General features: G+C 42.6%; 1 protein-coding gene across 1 annotated transcript in view; it reads right to left on the bottom strand.

Annotated features, from left to right (window-relative positions):
• Positions 1–13786: 13786 nt before the first annotated feature.
• The window catches only part of ntn2 (netrin 2), a 46459-nt gene continuing 42378 nt past the window's right edge, over positions 13787–17867 (bottom strand). Inside the window, exon 7 of the mRNA XM_044014230.1 lies at positions 13787–17815. Coding sequence (XP_043870165.1) covers positions 17430–17815 — 386 coding nt within the window. The 3' untranslated portion in view covers positions 13787–17429. The remainder of the gene's footprint in view (positions 17816–17867) is intronic.

Raw genomic sequence — 17867 nt, 5'->3', positions numbered from 1 at the left:
ATAAGTGTGTATAAGGGTGTATTAGTGTGTATAAGGGTGTATAAGTGTGTATAAGGGTGTATGAGTGTGTATAAGTGTGTATAAGTGTGTATGAGTGTGTATGAGTGTGTATAAGTGTGTATAAGGGTGTATGAGTGTGTATGAGTGTGTATGAGTGTGTGTGAGTGTGTATGAGTGTGTATAAGTGTGTATATGTATGAGTGTGTATGAGTGTATATAAGGTGTATGTGTATGAGTGTGTATAAGTGTGTATAAGTGTGTATAAGTGTATGAGTGTGTAGTGTGTATGAGTGTGTATAAGGGTGTATAAGTGTGTATGAGTGTGTATGTATAAGTGTGTATAAGTGTGTATCGTTGAGCAGCTCAGACGATGTCAGCGTGTTAAACTGGAGTCACTCGTCTCTTTCTTTACCACAGTTGGATTGAGGTCCTTCTGTGTGAAGTGTGTGTGTGTGTGTGTGTGTGTGTGTGTGTGTGTGTGCTCTCTGGCCAAAAGCATGCAGTCACCAAACTGACCATAGGTGTGAATGGTTATTGGTCTCGGTGTGTTTGCCCCGACCTGTATGACGGCTGCTGCGGTGCACCTGTGAGACAGTTGCGGATGATACAACTGCCCTTTATTTTCCTTACCGTTCCTTTTCCTGGGAACATTCCAGTCTACTCTTCTCCTGCACCTTCTCCTCTTCGCCTCTTCCTCCTCCCCTCCCAACCCTATTCCCTCTCCTGAGAGCGGGAGGCCGCTGTGCCATCACTCATCACTTGGTGATAACAGGCACAAAGGGGGCCTTGGTGGCCCTGGCTGAGGCTACTCTATATGCACCGCCACTGGGAGAAAGTGGAGGAAAATTCCCTCCTTCTCTCAGTTTGCCTCCAGCGCTCCGTCGTCCCCACCTTCTCGGACGATGAAAACCCTGTCAGTGCGTATTAGGAAGGAATCGTGCTGGCAGACAGAAACACAATGATAAAATCTGTGTTTAATGGGCACACAATCAATTTATTCTGATGATCAAAGTCTTTGAATTCTTTTCAGTCACAATGGATGATTTTTCATACTTCAAGGGGTAGTTTGGGTTTTTGAAGTGCGGTTGTATGAGGCACGGACGGACATAAACGCAACGCACTGTGCATGCCCCGCCCCCTGCACCCAGGACCAGCTTGAGTCACGGACGCTCAGGCCATGTGATAGTGCAGGTGTAGGGTTTATGAGGTGTTTTAGATGAGAGGGTGAATTATGTGTGAGTACCTCATACAGCGACACTTCAACTACGCCTTTAAAATGCAGTCATGTTATCTATATAGGTCAAAGTTTGGATTTGCAAAAAGACGACCACTTTGAACAGTAGGTGATGTCAAAGAAGGGGGTCTGGGTTACAATGATGGCACAGAACCTAAGGAGTCTGGGATGGGGACCGGGCCATTAGGTAGAGAGTGAAGTGATTTTGTCCTCAGGCTGGCACAGCAACCGTCTCACTTCATGGTGAGAGAAAAACCAGCGCCAAAAAGGGTGGTGGGAGTATGCAGACTCTGAAATTGATTTCATGCTGCGGTCGTACACATCCCCCAGGAAAGAAGGATATGTGTGTGCAGTTGTCTGCAAATATGTGTGTGAGAGGAAGAGAGGCAGAGTATGAGGGGTCAGTGTGAATTCTGAGGGCAACACAAAGACTGGAGAGAGAGACAGAGGGAGAGAGGGAGAGAGAGACAGAGGGAGAGAGAATCAAAGAGACTGAAACATGAGACGTAAGAAAAGGCATGATGCCCTTTTTGCGTTGGCATCAAAAAAAAAGTGGAATTAGTTATTTCCACATTCTTTCAGTGAATTGGAGAGATTACAGTTCACTCACTCACAAACACTGACATCACTTCACTGACTCTAACTAAGACTAAAATATTTCAGTGATTATATCGTCACAAGTGTCTTAAAAATGAAGGATGGCTGTTGTTTCCCAGTGTTTCCCACACACACACACACACACACACACATCACAGATCCCACCTCATTTCTCACCAGTGCATACCTTTGAAGACAGCTTCAAATGGATGTGCTGCCCACGGTGTACAATGCCGCTTTTATTTGTACTCATTACATCGATCATGAACCAAGCTGCTTAGGACTCGACTGCTTTCTTTCCGTTCTTCTCGTCCTTCTTTGAGATTTGTGTGTTGTCTGCCCTCTTGCTTTTTATTTTACTCTATCTTTCCCTTGATCTCCTTCCTTCCCTTGCCCAGCCTCTCTCCAGTCTCTCTCTCTCTCTCCCTCTCTCTGTCCTTTTCCCCCTTCTTGGCATCAGCAGCTGCATCTCTTTTAAGACACATATCAATGGAACTGTCTGATACTTTCAAAGGCCTTTGTGTCCATCCTTTCTTCCCCTTAATTTGGTTTCTTCAAAACACTTTCCCATAGCATGGCCGTCTCGCCCCCCCCCCTCTCCAAGTACCCCTCTCTTTTCATTTTCCCGCCCTCTTTTTCTTCCAACTGTCCTACATACGTTGAACTGGAGAAGTTATCGGACACAATTACTACACAAGCATGTTCATACGAGTGGAATCATTAGAAATGTAAATAATATTAAACATGTTCAAATTCATTGACTTTTTATTTGACAAATGTGCTCAATAGTGACTCAGATAGATTTAAATATAACCAATGTAGCCGTGAACTTGGAGCAGAGAAATCCAGTGCATCCGGTTTCAATGCTGCCCTCTTCCCATGACTTCTCTGCCTGCATAGGTTTCTCCCGAGAGCTTCTTGTCATGGCAACACAAAACCAGGCGGAGCCAGCGGGAAGATGACCTCTGTACAAAAGTGTGTCTTTTTGTATTTGTTTTGTGCGACAGGTGAAAGACAAGGTGTCGAGGACACACGTCAAAGGTTTTCGGAGGCAGAAGAAAGTTGGAGGGAGAAATAAAAACATGTATGCAGCATTGTGGTGTCCTCACCTCAGGCAGATACATGTGTTTTTGATCTACTATATAAACAGACAGACTCCTTCACTATATCTGCATCTGTTTCTTCCCCCAAAAGCTCTCTTTTGTCTTTTCATCTATCCCATCACTGCCTTCTTTCACCATGCATATTGCCTTTTTGCATTTCTCACATCCCTTGCCAACATCTTTTCGACATTGCTTCACCTTTTGTCTCCTTTTACGCCAGTTCCTCCCGTGGACACATCAGCTATCTAACTGTCATCCACTCGACTGTGAAATCTTTGAAATCTTTTTCAAAGCATCACAATTGGGTCATGATGGGAAGTGTGACTTACCGCTCACATCCCACTGCTCTGAGGGAGTTCTGTCAAAAACATTTCCTTCTTCAGAGCCGCGCAGTTGTTTCCGGTCGATTTATCGTTTATTCGTTCTGCTTCGACTCTGATTGGTCGACTTTTTGCCGCGTTAATTTCATGCAGTCTGTGGTTAATTTGATTTCATCTGGAGGAATGTACCAAGTGCTAATGGGGGGTGTTCTCAGAGCACCCCTTGTTTTCAGCATTTTGGATTAGCCCAACCCATAAGAGACAGATCCAGTAGATTAAAGAACGTCCGGTGGTTGTATTTCATGTTGAGCTACAGTCAAAGACATCGGCAGTGTGGCAGCATTTTACAAAAATAGATGGCGATAAAAAAGTCGAACGCAGACTTTGCCAGCATCAGTTTTCATATCACTGCTTGACAAACGTGGTATATCATATAAAAACGGTAGCTTGTCAGAATTGGCTTATTTCAATGTTGATATTTCTGGTGGTTGTGAAGCAAAACATTGAAAAACACATCCTCACGCCTGTGCAGGTTTTGACGTGGTCTCTGTTTTGACAGCCAGAAGAGCACCACTTCACATCACATTTGAAATTCTTTGAAGGCCGAACGGTGGGGACTGTGGTTGAGTTACAGCCACACTACAACGTGAGAAGTTCATTCTTCGTCCACATGAGAAGCACTTTGCGTCCACACTGACAAATGTGAGCAGGAAGCTGATTTACTTAGTCTCATAAAAAGATTATTAATGAGAAATGACATTGGTTGAGTGTCAATGCATGAATTTATTATGTGACAAACTGTAGTGGCAAACGTAAACTGGGCTCGACTCATAGGTACTGTTTCAATTCCTCAATCACTAAGGGATACAGAGTCATGTTTGCACGTTTATTTCCACTTGCCGTATACGTCCAGGTTACATTTCCATCCACATCCAAGCCTCTCTCGGATCAACAACACATAGAAATATTTCCTTGATGTTCCAGGAAGTGAATGACGATTTATAGATCGAACAGTAACATAACGGTAGGAAAACCCAGTGCGATTTCCTTGCTTTCAACCAGAGTTTGATTACTGCAAACCAGCACAGACATCTGAAACATGGCTGGAATGTCCCTCATCATCAAGGGGCAGCATTTGGCCAAATTTTACATTGCAGTGAAAAAGCAAAAAAGAGGGGAGGAGAGTGGGTTGGAATGGAGGGAAGAGGAGGAGAAGGAATGTCAGGCTGGATGTGCCATTGGCAAACAAGAAAGTGGGTGCACTATACCAAATATAACTGCAGCAACCTAGTGGCACTAGCCTTACTTTAATAGTTCTCAGTCATGGCAACGTCCCAGAGCCATTGGGATGTCGCCTTGCCAATAGAGAAGGGAAAGCAATAATATCTAATAGCATAGAGTTGTATCTATTATAATCCTCTGGACATCCAAATATGGCAATATAAGGAAAGACCTTTACAGAAGATAAACTCCCCAATGTATGATTCATTCAGGACCCCAAATGTTATTTGATGATATAATAACTTGTGAGTGACTGTATGGTCCATGGCCTTGGCATGGATTGGTCAGCCCAACCCTCACAGCAGCAGCACAACTGCTAACTGTGTCTCTGAGGCTGTGTCAGAATACTGCTGATACTAAACAGACAGGCAGCCACAGGGCGCAGAGGAATGCAGGCCTTCGGTGTGTTTGTACTGCTGCAGCTGGACTCGGCCACAGGTATTTATGAGGCTGTGAGGTAGAGCACGCTGTATGAGTGGAGGTCCAGGCCATCTGCAGTCTGTCTGTGCTCTGTAACGTGTGAGAAAAGCTTGAGGACATACACGGCATCAAACCTGGTGTTTAAAGATGTCAAGACAAACAGTCAGAGGGAGGGAAAGAATTAAAACCTTGTACCGGAGCAAGGATGCAGCTGGAAGACATGTAGGCTATCTTGAAGGGTCGGGACACACTTCTATGCATAAATGCAACTGATGTTGACGCCAACACCATTGAAACTTTATAATTTGATGATTGTAAACCTTACCTTGTTTTAAAGTTGAAATTATGAAGAAGTTCTTAATGAAACTTGTATTTACGTTGCTTTCGGTTGTGTATTTGCATCATTTCCTTGTCCATGAGTCCCTAAAGTTTCACAACAAACATTGTTTTTCCTGAGCTCTCACAAACAGATCTCAAGAGTGCCTGCTAGTTACGTAACCGGCACGTCTGAACACTCCCTCAACAGCAGCTCCTCCTCCTGCTCCGGAGCTGCATCAACTGCTCGTGTTCTGTTGTTGGCTATAAAAACCAACACTCGGAATGGCGCTGTTTCCAGGGTGATGGCTGACCTTTCTGCCCGTGAGAGATCTTCCACTGTGAGGAGCTGTCCACCAATTGCGGTCCTGAAGGTGCTGAGTTCAGAGCTCATCTTTACATAATACACAATACACAGCAAATACAACACTCACAGCTACAAGCACAGACATGAGAAGATAAAAACAGATTGTTGTAAAAACCCACACCTAACTAAGAGTCAAGTTAAGTTGCATTTGAAAGACTCCATACCATACCATAGTCTGGGGGCCACTGCTTGAAAGGCTCGATCCCCTCTCATTTTGAGGGTGTGGGGAAGGACCAAGCATTGATTAGAGGATCTGAGGGAACGTGCAGGATTACACAATTGCAGCAGATCAGAAATGTAACCAGTGGCATGACTATTTAATTTTCTAAAAGTGAGAGCTAATATTTTGAAACAAATCCTGAGATGAACTGGGAGCCAATGTAATTCTGCTAAAAAGGGTGTGATGTGTTTACTGGTGTGGGTTAACGTCTAGAAGCAGAATTCTGTACAACCTGCAGGCAGTAAAGATCTTTCTGGCTTAGACACATAAAAAGGCTGTTTGCAGTAGTCGAAGTGGGAAGTTCTCATCTCTAATTCTGGTTTGGAGACAAAGGTTCTCAGCTTGGAAAAACATAATTTTTTTTGTGAAGCCCGGTGGAAATTCATTCAGAAAATACAATGATATAAGTTGGAATAAATCATTGAATTGCCTAATGTACATCATTTTGCATTAAAAAGAGTTTAAGTTCATCATCAATACATGTTAAAAACAACTGTCCAACAATGAAGTCATGTTATTACTTTAATATTGTATTAATTAATAGTGGGTAATGGTTATTGAAATGTTGTATTTAATATGTTAATTTGTTCATTATAAATGTTTAACATGTTGAAGAAGAGGAAGAAATAGCCACCGGTTGTGATTTGATTTTATTTTGAAAGGAAGAGAGAGAGAGAGACCGTGGTAGAAGCTGCGGTGAAACTAACTGTTTAATTAAAGTCTGTCACCAGTTTCGTTAGAGTGTTCGACCAGGACTCTTTGAGAGCTTTTATGGTGACTTTTCCGTGAGTTTGTGTGGATTACTCAAGCCGAGAAGAAGAAGAAGAAGAAAGTTAAGCTAACTGCTAACCTAGTAGCTAGTGATGCTACGCAAGACCTTGCTAACGCGCTAACGAGCAGTGACCTCTACGGTGAAGTCTGTGTGGAGTTGCCGTCGACGGAGCTGAGTGCCAGAGTGTCATCACCCTGCGTGTGTGTAGCTACAGCACCTGTGGATTAAGGTACCATTTCTTTGTTTTGGCCCTTGTGGTGAAGCAGCCATTGTGTTTTCAGCTACCTGCATCTTTTGACCTGGGTATTTAACTGTGTTTAACTTATTGCCGGCTATTTTCTTTTCTTTGGGCACCATAAAGTTAATGTTCAGGTGAAAACATGTTTCATTTGAAAAAACGGAAGATGTGTAACTGCTGAACTTAATTTGTTGAGTAAATAATTTACTATATGTTATGACAACAGTTGCGGTTGCTGACTTGAATATTTTAAGTTCACTAAGGATAAGAGCAATTTTAATTGAAAACTGTTTAAAGAGTAAAGTGTTTAGATATTGGGTTAAAAGCTACAGTGCTTTAAAATCATATACATTTACTGGATTAAGTTCATTAGAGAAACCCCAGCTCAATACTTAATAGGGAAAGAGCTCAGGTTAGCCACCTCTCATCATAGTAAAACACACTAGAGAGGCGCTACATTTGTTTGATGCTCAAGGGACATTGATGAATCTAAAACAACACCCAGATTCCAAAAACTTGACTTGATGGACGAGCCTGGAGAACCCATGTGTTGTCTTATAAAAGTAAGATGTTGATGCTTGTCAGACAGCTGATTAAGGAGGACGGTTTGTGTAACTCAGAGTCCTTGAAGGAGCAATACAACTGAATATCATCAGCATACGTAGGTGATAAGAAACATTCTGAAACTGACTTATTATCTGTCCCAGAGGAAGAATATTTAATAAAAACAGAATTGGCCCTAAAACCTAGCCCTGGGGTACTCCACATGTCACATGTGCTGTTTTAGAGAAGATCTGATTCGCAAACACAGTAAAAGTACTTTCAGTCAGATAGGATTCAAGCCAATTTAAGACAGAACCAGCTAACCCTAGCTCTTTAAGTCTGTTGATCAGAATCCTATGATCAACAGTATCAAAAGCAGCAGAAAGGTCCAATAAAACAAGGACCGTGTTTCCACCAGCTGCCATCATGATGTCACCGGAAACTCTGATCAAAGCAGTTTCAGTAGAAAGTTTTTTTTACTAAAACCTGACTGAAATTTATCCAGGTCATTATTTTCCCCCAGGAACTCAGTAAGTTCCTCTGCCACTATTTTTTTCCCAAGATTTTGGTCATGAATGGGAGCTTAGAAATTGGCCTGTAGTTCCAAAGATGGCTTTTTAATTGCAGTTTCAACAACTGCATGTTTGAAAACGCTTGAAAACATGCCAGTTGAAAGTGAAAGATTGATTAAATGTACAACAGAGGTGTTAAGCAGCTTGCTCGGGATAACTACTACTACTACTATGATTTTTAGCAGCAGAGAAGTGAGATTCTGGAGGGTCATAGAGTTAAAAGAGGACCAAGTAGAGGATGAGGACATTGCACTGAATTTTTTTTCCCTGATGTCTCTGATTTTACCCACAAAGAAAGAAAGAAATTCATTGCTTGTCTGTTTTATGGTAAACAGGAATTTGGGGGACAGAAGGTTAGACAAGGGAATCAATTGTATCAAAAGGATTTCTTTCATTAAGAGATTAAGAGATGATTTGGGAAAAATACTGGGTCCTAGTCTTCTTCAGCATCTCATTTAAAGATGCTTCTAAGATCCTTTAGGTAGAGTCTGTGAACCTCTAGATGTATTGACTTCCACAGACTTCCACTTCCTCATTTATCCGAGGTTTAAAAAATAGAGGATAAGAAGTCTGTAAAATTGGTAAGAAAGGCACCTACAAGGTCAGGAGGACGGTAAATTAAAACACATATCAACCAGTAAAGCCAGGGAGCCTGTATCTGTTCGAGCAGGATGGTCTGACGAGCTCTGATGACAAGTCCATAGTCAACAAGGAGGGTCAAGGAGGGCCCAGCAGGTGAATAAACCCGTGGTGGCAGCAACAGCAGAGCGTCCGCAGCCGATTCCTGGAGGGAAACTGACCGCAACCACGGGACGCATTCATGGTGAATGAACCGGTGACCATGAGCTCATCTCCTAATCACCTGCACGATAGCTCTGCAACCCCTTCTCCTGGATTTCGTCCCAGGCTTATGCCAGGTTGCAAAGAGAGGACGAACACAAACGGTGGAGGAAAACTTTGTCTGTAGTTCCCTGAGCTGTCAAAGGATTAGAGAAGAGGTTGCGATAAGAAATGATGATGATGTTAAGAAAGACAATTAAAAACAGTGAAAAGGCGACACAGACTAGGAGCAGCAGAGGCCATGCCAAACGGAGGCGCCATATTCAAAGCCTCCCAAGGTTCCAATACCTTTGGAGCAATTCTACATTAGCATCAATACTGGGAAGCTTGACTTTGTTCAGGTAAGCCCCTGCCTTAAGTCTCTGCTTGGGGTTTCTGGCATCTCATTCTGTGTGAAAACATCTCGTAGAGGTAAGAAGTTGTCGCTGTCCAGTGCTGAAACTTCTATTCCAGAGATTATAGGAGATGGAACAGGTTTTGTACCGATGTGTCTTTTTACCTTTCAGGTTGAGCTGGGACGTGAGGGCTTCGGAACAGAAGGTAGCAGTGGAGCCAGGATCTAGGAGAGCATACGCTTGGTGAATGATTGAATGAATACACTTGTAGTACTTGAACTGGGGCGATGGATAACACATTCTCCTGTTCCCTGATCCCTGTTTGACCACATAACTCTACTGATGCTCCAGATGTACCAGAGAGTCTTTCAGTGTCAGTAGACGCAGCATTTGTCTTTAGCATTTATTTGCAGGACACTTGGATGTCCCCGGGTAACTGCAGGTGAGACATTTTTAACCGTCTCTGCTAATGTGTCCTGTGGGGAGACATCCAAAACATATTCCTTTGGTCTTTAAAACATTGAGCTTGTTTCTGTGTGTTTGTGGTTTGACACGTGATCTAGTCTTTACAACAACCTTGCGTATGGTCCTGACGGTCACCAAAAACAGGTTCAGCTGCTACGCAAGATCTAAAATTCTAGCACTACGACTGTGCTCCTCTTGCTTTGCCACACCGTTTCTCTCTGAGCTCAAAAGGCAGCTTAAGCACAATGCTTGTCATGTTGGATATTATGTCTAGTTCCTACACGTATCCTCACATTTAATTTGAGACCAAGATAAAACTGTTTCCAAAGTTTTCCTTTAGCAACTGTTTTGCCTTTTGATCTTCTCTGTCTGGAGAAATGTTCTCACAGCTTTTGACTAGTTTTTGCACTCGTCCTTTTGTATACTGAATAAGGAACTGGACCCTGTTTGTCTTATTTTCAACCATATTGTCAAAGGAGTGAATGAAGGACTTGCACTCCAATATTTGCCCATCGAACTGTGGAATATTTCCTTGTGGTAGTGTGGACATAAGCTGTTTCACAACAATCTTTGTCAGGCTATTCTGATTTTCCAGTATTTTTATCATGTGGTCATGAGCTGAGCAGGATACAGCTGTTGTGGCTGTTGCTGGGTCTAACTACTGACTTCAGGTTGAACAACAGGCTGATTTTGACCTACACCAAAATCCAAAAAGGAGGACTGAAAGTGGGTTCCTGCTTTGCCTTTAACAACTGCAGCACTTTCATCATGTAGATAGAGTGAGCTTTGCAGCTTCTTAAGAGGTTGTACATCTGCAGCTGCTGATGCACATCAGATATGCTAGATTCATCTGATTACTGGCTCTTCTAGAATTAAAATAAGAGCTATTTAGTAAACTCACAATGAAGGGAAAGCGCATGTGAACTCGACATCAGGGAAAGACAAACCTTGTACATTGATAGAATTGGTGTCTTTAAAATAATGCAATAATAGATAGTAAGAGTAGTAGGCAGTAGGCTTTATGACCACAGAGTATTATAGTATTTTATAGTAGTATTATAATATAGAGGTTTTTCAAACATTCAATAAATACCAATTATTCAAATGTTTTGTAGAAAATGTGCAAATGTTCATATTAAAGTGTCTTTATTTGTGCCATTATTTGTGTTCAGTGTTGAAAATGTTAAAAATACATTAACCCAAATGGTGCAACATCACCAGTAATGAAGTTCCGTTCATTACAGATCCACACTGGATTCATTCAGAGTAGCAGGGGCAGCATCAGCGGCAACCACGGCTCCTGGAGGGGTTACCAGCACATCTTGTTCCACCTCATCTCCAGGGGAGAAAATCACAGAGGAAAAGGTGCTTAAAACTCTTCAGCGCAGTAAAAATAAATAAGCGTCCTGAGTGCAATAATTAAAAAAGTATTAGTGCACATGTTCAGCACTCACTGTGGCGGGGAAAAGGCTGTTGAAAAATGATAGTGACGATTCCCTCTGCTCTTTTTCAACAGAGTCCATAGAAGGACGTGTCGTCCCAATGATCCTCTCTGCAGTCTTTATGAGCTTCTGTCTCTCGGTCCACATTCACAGATAAGTGTAGGCAACCCTCACTTCACACATAACATCACATGGTAGCAATCAGAGCGGGTTTTGACAGACAAATTAGGGCAGTTAATGTCGACTGGAGATCAGCGCAGAGGTGGGGAAGCTGGTGCTAAATGCCAACAGATGGGGCCTGAAGTGGGTTGGCCTGGCCTCGTCTTATTCCTTACTATGTTATTGTTTTTCGTATTTGACTGAAATGATATTATGATATAATGTTTTTTTTTTTAAAGCTTGTATTATTTTGTATTTTTTTTCTAAGCATAAAAATGTGCAAATGAATCAAATGTGGTACTTTATTTATTATTATTTTCTCATGATTAGTTTCCAGTTTGTCTTGTCACACTCGGTCTAACTAGCGAGGACAAAGGCTTCTCCGTCTGACATCCTGTCAAACTGAACTGTATTTTAAAGAGCATCGCAGTGACTTTTTTTTTTCTCTCTTTTCTCTACAGATATTGGTGAAATAAAAGCCAAGACAAATTAGTAAAAAGGGTGCCCCATGCAGGATCATGAAACAGTGCACCACACACACACACACACACAGTCCTCTTATGTTTCAGGCTATGAAGAGGCAGATTCATCCCCATTTTCAACAGTACCCAATCAAACACAAAGCTGAGGGGCAGATTAGCAGCGGGCTTGTGCTGCAAAATGCTCCTATCAGGGACCACACTGGTTTTAAATTACTCTCCAGTCACTCACTTATTTTCAATCAGTCACTGGCACAATAAAACGTGTTTCTCCAACAAAAAGGAACCCCAAATTCCAGTTGCTTCCAGCCCCGTGTGGTTGATATCGATGATATTTGTGGACTAAGAGAGTTTTCTAGTGGGAACTTTTTGAAGTTCAATGAAAATATGGAAATATTGAGAAATGAAAGAATGACAGATGCATGAGCCGAAGTGTGGTCAGTCCAGGAGTCGCGTGTCTCCAGATGACGGCTGCTTTCACTCTCTGAAAAGAGATGCAGAGGGGGCGAGAGAGCGAGATCGCTGAATATTTATGATTCAAGTCCACACACATTTCTCACCGCAGTTTGGTGGTAAGTATACACTATTACACACACACACACACACAGACACACACAGACTGAGAGTGCAAGAGAGAGGCCCTGGCTAATGCTATTGTTGAGCTTTAAAGTACAGTTTAATGAGACTCCATTTAAAGTCAATGAAGCCACTTGAAAGCATGAGTGGTAACCCCCCCCCTGTCAGCCACTGGGGTGTGTGTGTGTGTGTTTGAATGCTTATATTTGTTACCTCTTTAATAATTTCTCTGCCATAAACACTGGCTTAGACCAGTAGTCCTCATGGGGACCAAAATCAGGTTCCACTGAGGCAGAACTGATTAAGGTTGTTTTCACACCTAATATTGTCCACTACACTTTATTACGATTGGGGGGGGGTTGCAACATTCAGCCGGTGAAACGAACCGAACCTTTTGAATAACGTGTTCCCCTCCTCGCCTGAGGCGGCGCTGCATCAAGAATTACTGAAGGAGAAAACTCGCAGGGCAACTTCTGTTTCTTTTTCCTCCCGATACCGATTCCGATACTTGCTGTGGGTATCGGCCGATACAGAGTACCGATACCGATACCAGTGTGTTATAATAAAAAACATATATCATACTACGCCTGCATGACTGTGATATGATTATCATTGGTGGTAAGGTTTGGCTCAGGTTAAACCCTCTGTAAAACGTTTGTTTTGACTCTGGTCCAAACACCGCAGCACTGGCAGAGCTTCATGTTTCCATGACGACTGACCGGGAAAGGTGACTCCAGATTGTTAAAATGAGTCTCTGAAGTAACGCTAAACTTTAAAAACAGAGGCATACATACGCAGGACACAGCTACGCTGGTTAGTTGTCGCGCTGCTCTTTTTGTTTAATAAACGGGCCGCTCCAGTTTGACGGTAGGCGCGCTAACGGAGCTAGCGCAGCCAACGGAGCTAACTGGTAAATACTGCCAAACCGCCGACATGACAAGCTAACGTTAGCTCCTTGTCTACAGGTGTCGGGTGATCGGTTCTTCTTCACACCTCTAAAACAGCGCAGCGCAACTGTTTCAAGAGCGGCGAAGAAGAACCGCGTCAGAGCTAACGGAGGATCGTATCGTCCATTTCACTTTTTTTCGCTTAGTGTTTTTATTTATTTATGTATTGTACGGTGTCCTCGAGTGCCCAGAGAGGCGCCTCCAAATAAAATGTATTATTATTATTATTATTATTATTATTTCAGACAGCAGGGTAGTGTGATACTTTAAGGGCATTATTTTCACACAAAGCCCTTTTAAACTTCACTTTCTTGAGCATTTAGCATAGCTAAAAAGCTTATTTAAAACATTAAATCTGTTCAATATTACCAAGAATCAACTTATGAAATATATAACTATTTCTTAACATGTTCATGTTGGACTCAAAATGTCAGCCAAAGCATCTTTAAATATTTTATATTTTGTTGACGTGTGTGTGTGAACTCTTGAGCTCTGTTCATTGAGGTTTCTACATTAATGACATCTACACAGAGACGGATCACCAAGACAACACATGGCTCATTAACTTATAATTTATTTATTTTTTTACCATTGAGAATAAAACGTCAGTGGTTCATTGCCTCAGAGAACATGTACAAGGAAGACTGTGATTCAAAAACAAAGTGAAGATAAGGGCTGACATTAGGGATCTCTTTGTTCTCAAATGAAGGTAGTTTTTGTCTAAGGGCAATAATAAAACAAAGTGGTGGTTGGTTGTAATAGGTCCTGTTGTACCTCTATGGGAAAATAAGAGGGTTCCATCAGCCCATGTCACTTTTTTTTTTTTTTTCCCCAAAATCATCATTTTGGCAGATGTTGTCTGGAAACAACATCCAGCCAAGAGGAATACATTCTCAGTAATATCTGAACCACATCTGACGCTCACAGAAGCACATGTTCCTGCTTTCTACATCCATATCACATCATCTGGTTTGTTCATCCATCAAAGAGACCATTTACAAAAAAACGACAACACAGAAGGCAGCGGCAGCTCAGTACATATTTACAACACGTCAAGACCTAAACAAGGCAAATGTGGAAATGTAAGTGACACAAAAACCGGGGGAATCCAAATTGATTTGATTATTATTATTACTCTTAAAACACAGGCCGAGGAGGAGAGCACTCTTTACCCTCCATACTTGCGTATCATTTGTTTGGGTATAGGTAATTAGACACACATTCAAGAACACAGCTGTTAATGCCATGATTGCTGCAAAGGGGGGGTCCACTACCATGCCGCTAAGCTTGTTAATGTAAAGCAACAAGACAGCTGTACCTACAAGGCTCACTAAATAGCTTTCACAAGGCATCGCAACCATCCCCCTAACATCTGGCATTCTCCTACGTCTTATCTTTATTCCACCGTCCGTGGTGCGCACTTTAAAACAAACAGCAAATAGGAAGTTAAAAAAAATCAAGGACAATACCATTTTGGAGGATTTTTGTTCAGTCCCAGTGGCGAGAACTGTGTCCTGGGCACGACGCCGTAAACACTTCAAACGCTTTGTGTGTAATTCCATTTAAGGCCGTCACCAGGAATGACGGGGTGCGGGGAGAGAAGTCACACAGGGTTACATGATCGTTTTGGGGTACGTAAAAATACAGCATCGTCTGTGAGGGTGTTCACAATCCGACTCGACACTTGTGTGAGTGTGTTCTTCACAGTTTGACATGCATTCACATCAGATGTACAGTGCAGCGCTGTATACTGTATTACACCGTTAAGGGGATTTGGCCACCACGGACTCCAAGGGAATGAGCAGAGCAGCAGACAGACCACCGCACTCAAAGGAGCAGAACCACAAGCCGGCAGGACACACCAGCCCCTCAGCACGGTGTGTTTATCCTGTTCTCTATTTAAATAAATTAAAATATACTTCACAGGTAGATAAACAGTTTGAGAACAACCAGACAGGTCTGACCTTTCATTATCTCTGCAGGGAATTTAAAAATGGACAATACTTATTTGGTACAGGGTGATGAGATTTAAGAATTCAGGTAAGCAAGTTGGGGAAGATGACCAAAGATGCTTTTCTTTGGGTTTTCATGCTCATGTTGGGTTTCTCTACTCTTTCTCTACTCACTGCAATGTTTTGATAGACCAGCAAAAACCACAAACACGCAAACATAGCAAAGCACACGAGGAAGGAAATACGATCCTTTTTTTGTCAATATACAATCAGTAAGCACGGAAAATGTCCCGGACTCATTCATTTTGTCGAAATGTACTAAAAACATGTCCATGTTGTTTATGTTACTGTGTTTTCATTTTACTGCATTAAAGGTAAATCTTTTTCAATCTCTTATTTTGGCAAACAAAAAGTCTGCCAGTCACGAGACACATTAAAATAGTCCAAGACAGTTTATAAAAAGAAAAAAGAAAGAAAAGACAGTGGTCACACGACAACATCTGGAAGGACACTGCACAGCCAAAGACATTTCCCATGAAGCAAAAACAGTCTCCCTGGAAACACTGTTCTGAAATCCCAGCCATTTGTCCACACCACTTCATCGTTCTTCCAGAAGAAGTGACAAGCAATGAATCACGACGGGGATGCAGGACTTTAGACCAGCCTGGAATGTGGCTCACACAAGCTTCCTTTCCTTTGTGTTCTGATTCAAATGAAAGATCCGGGTTTCATCTGCGTTGATGAAATAACAAAATAGGTACATACCTGCACACACGGAGACACATGAACACCACCGCAATGACTTTGAAATGAAGCAATGAAGATGTGATTCAAGTGTGGACTCTCAGCTTTAATTTGAGGGATTGAACATAAAGATGTTTACTTTTTTATTGTCCATTTATTAGGGGCTCGGAAATAACTGACTGGACTAAAAAGCATATGCGTTTGGTGGCTTTAACTTGAGATCCAAAGAGTTGTCGGTGTGAGTGAAGAAGACCATAATCTGGCCTTCCACTGAGAACACACAACAACAGTAAGGCTACGTTAGAACTGGCTCGAAAATATCTAAAAGAAAAAGAAAAAAAAAACGATTCTGTGGTCAGATGAAACAAAGATGAACTTGTACCAGAACGATAAAAGAAAAGAGTGGAGAAGGAAAGCAACAGCTCATGATCCAGAGCATACCACGTCATCAGGCAACTATATGGATGACGTCTGAAGTGCACAAGATTATAATCCTGTCAAACTGACTTCAAATTACAGACGGATAACGACGCAAAAACCTACTGCAAAAGCAACACGAGAGCTTTTGAAGGGAATGAAGTGGAATGTTCTTCAGTGGCCAAGTCAGTCACCTGATCTCAACTCAATAAAGCAGACTTTTCAAGTGAAGGCAGAAAGACCTGCAAACAGGCAACAACTGAAGGCTGGAGGCCGCAGTAAAAGCCTGGCAAAGCATATCCACGGAGGAAACTCAGCAAAGGTTCCACATTTCAGGCAGTCATCAAGTATTAAAACAAGTCTTTTATTTAGTTAAGTTTAGTTTAGTTTTAAGTAGAGGCCACGCTTGAATCACATCTTGATTGTTTCATTCTAAATCCACTGAATGTGTGTCTTTATCCAAATATGTACGTACCTAACTGTATAAAGAGTGATAAAAGAAATGATAATTATGCATGACGGCATCAAATACTTGACGTGAGAGCCTGTATGAGGCTGTCCAGTGGCAGCAGCAGTGGTGAGGAGACCGAGCATCGGCACGGTTCCTCATAGGACGAGAGTCTTTTGTTGTTAGAGTCAGTAGAAGTTACAGCAGAGACCTGGAGCACGTCGGCCCATTGTTTCAGTCATTCAACCTTTGACAGCAAACCGCGGAAGACGTGTCAGACGTGCAGCATGTCGTACTCATCCGAGTTCAGGCTGGACGTCACTGTCGGAGGTGAGCGGGCATGACTGCTGCTGTCATCATGGCATCTGATTCTGTGTCCACTTCATACCCTTTTTAACGGTCCCTTTTCAAGGCAAACCAACGGACACAAAGACATGAGAGTTTCAAAATACAAAGTAAAATAATTATACACTATACACAAGATGAGGTCCTGAAAAAGGACGGGGCACAAACAGTCTTTGTAAGTTGCAGTGTTCCACTGATCGGGGAGGAGAAGGGATTTAGAGAAGGTGGTGGGATTAGTGGATCAGGGTTCATGAAGGTGGTTGATGGGGGAGAGGTAGGGATGGACGCTGCTTTCCCATCATGCTTTGCTGCACTTCCCCTTCTTCTCTTTGCGCTGAAACTTCCTCAGACGTCTTGTCCACACATCCCTCCACTGGATGACCAGGCTGTTCTTATCAGCCACCAGGCCCACATGCTCTGTCCCTGGAGTGGTGGTCCCACTCCCGGGACCGACACCTGGACCCGTCACCTTGGCTGTTCCACCGTCGCTGCCACCCATCACCAAGAATCGCTTGCTCATCTGGATCTTGGGACATTTGCAGGCGAGGTCCTTCATGTGAACCCACAGGATGTTGTCGCCTCGTTTCAAAGGCTCGCCGCGGCTCTTGTACACAGACGCCACGCTCACCGAGAACTTGGCCCAGTCTCCCACTGTCTCCATGTCAAGCACATTCACTTGGACCGCTGTGAAGACATTCATAAAAGGGTCAACACTCCCAATGCTGTTTATTTGTCG

The sequence above is a fragment of the Solea senegalensis genome, linkage group LG18 (genome assembly GCF_019176455.1).
Source record: "Solea senegalensis isolate Sse05_10M linkage group LG18, IFAPA_SoseM_1, whole genome shotgun sequence".
Lineage (NCBI taxonomy): Eukaryota > Metazoa > Chordata > Actinopteri > Pleuronectiformes > Soleidae > Solea > Solea senegalensis.
This window is presented reverse-complemented; position numbering and strand designations above follow the sequence as displayed.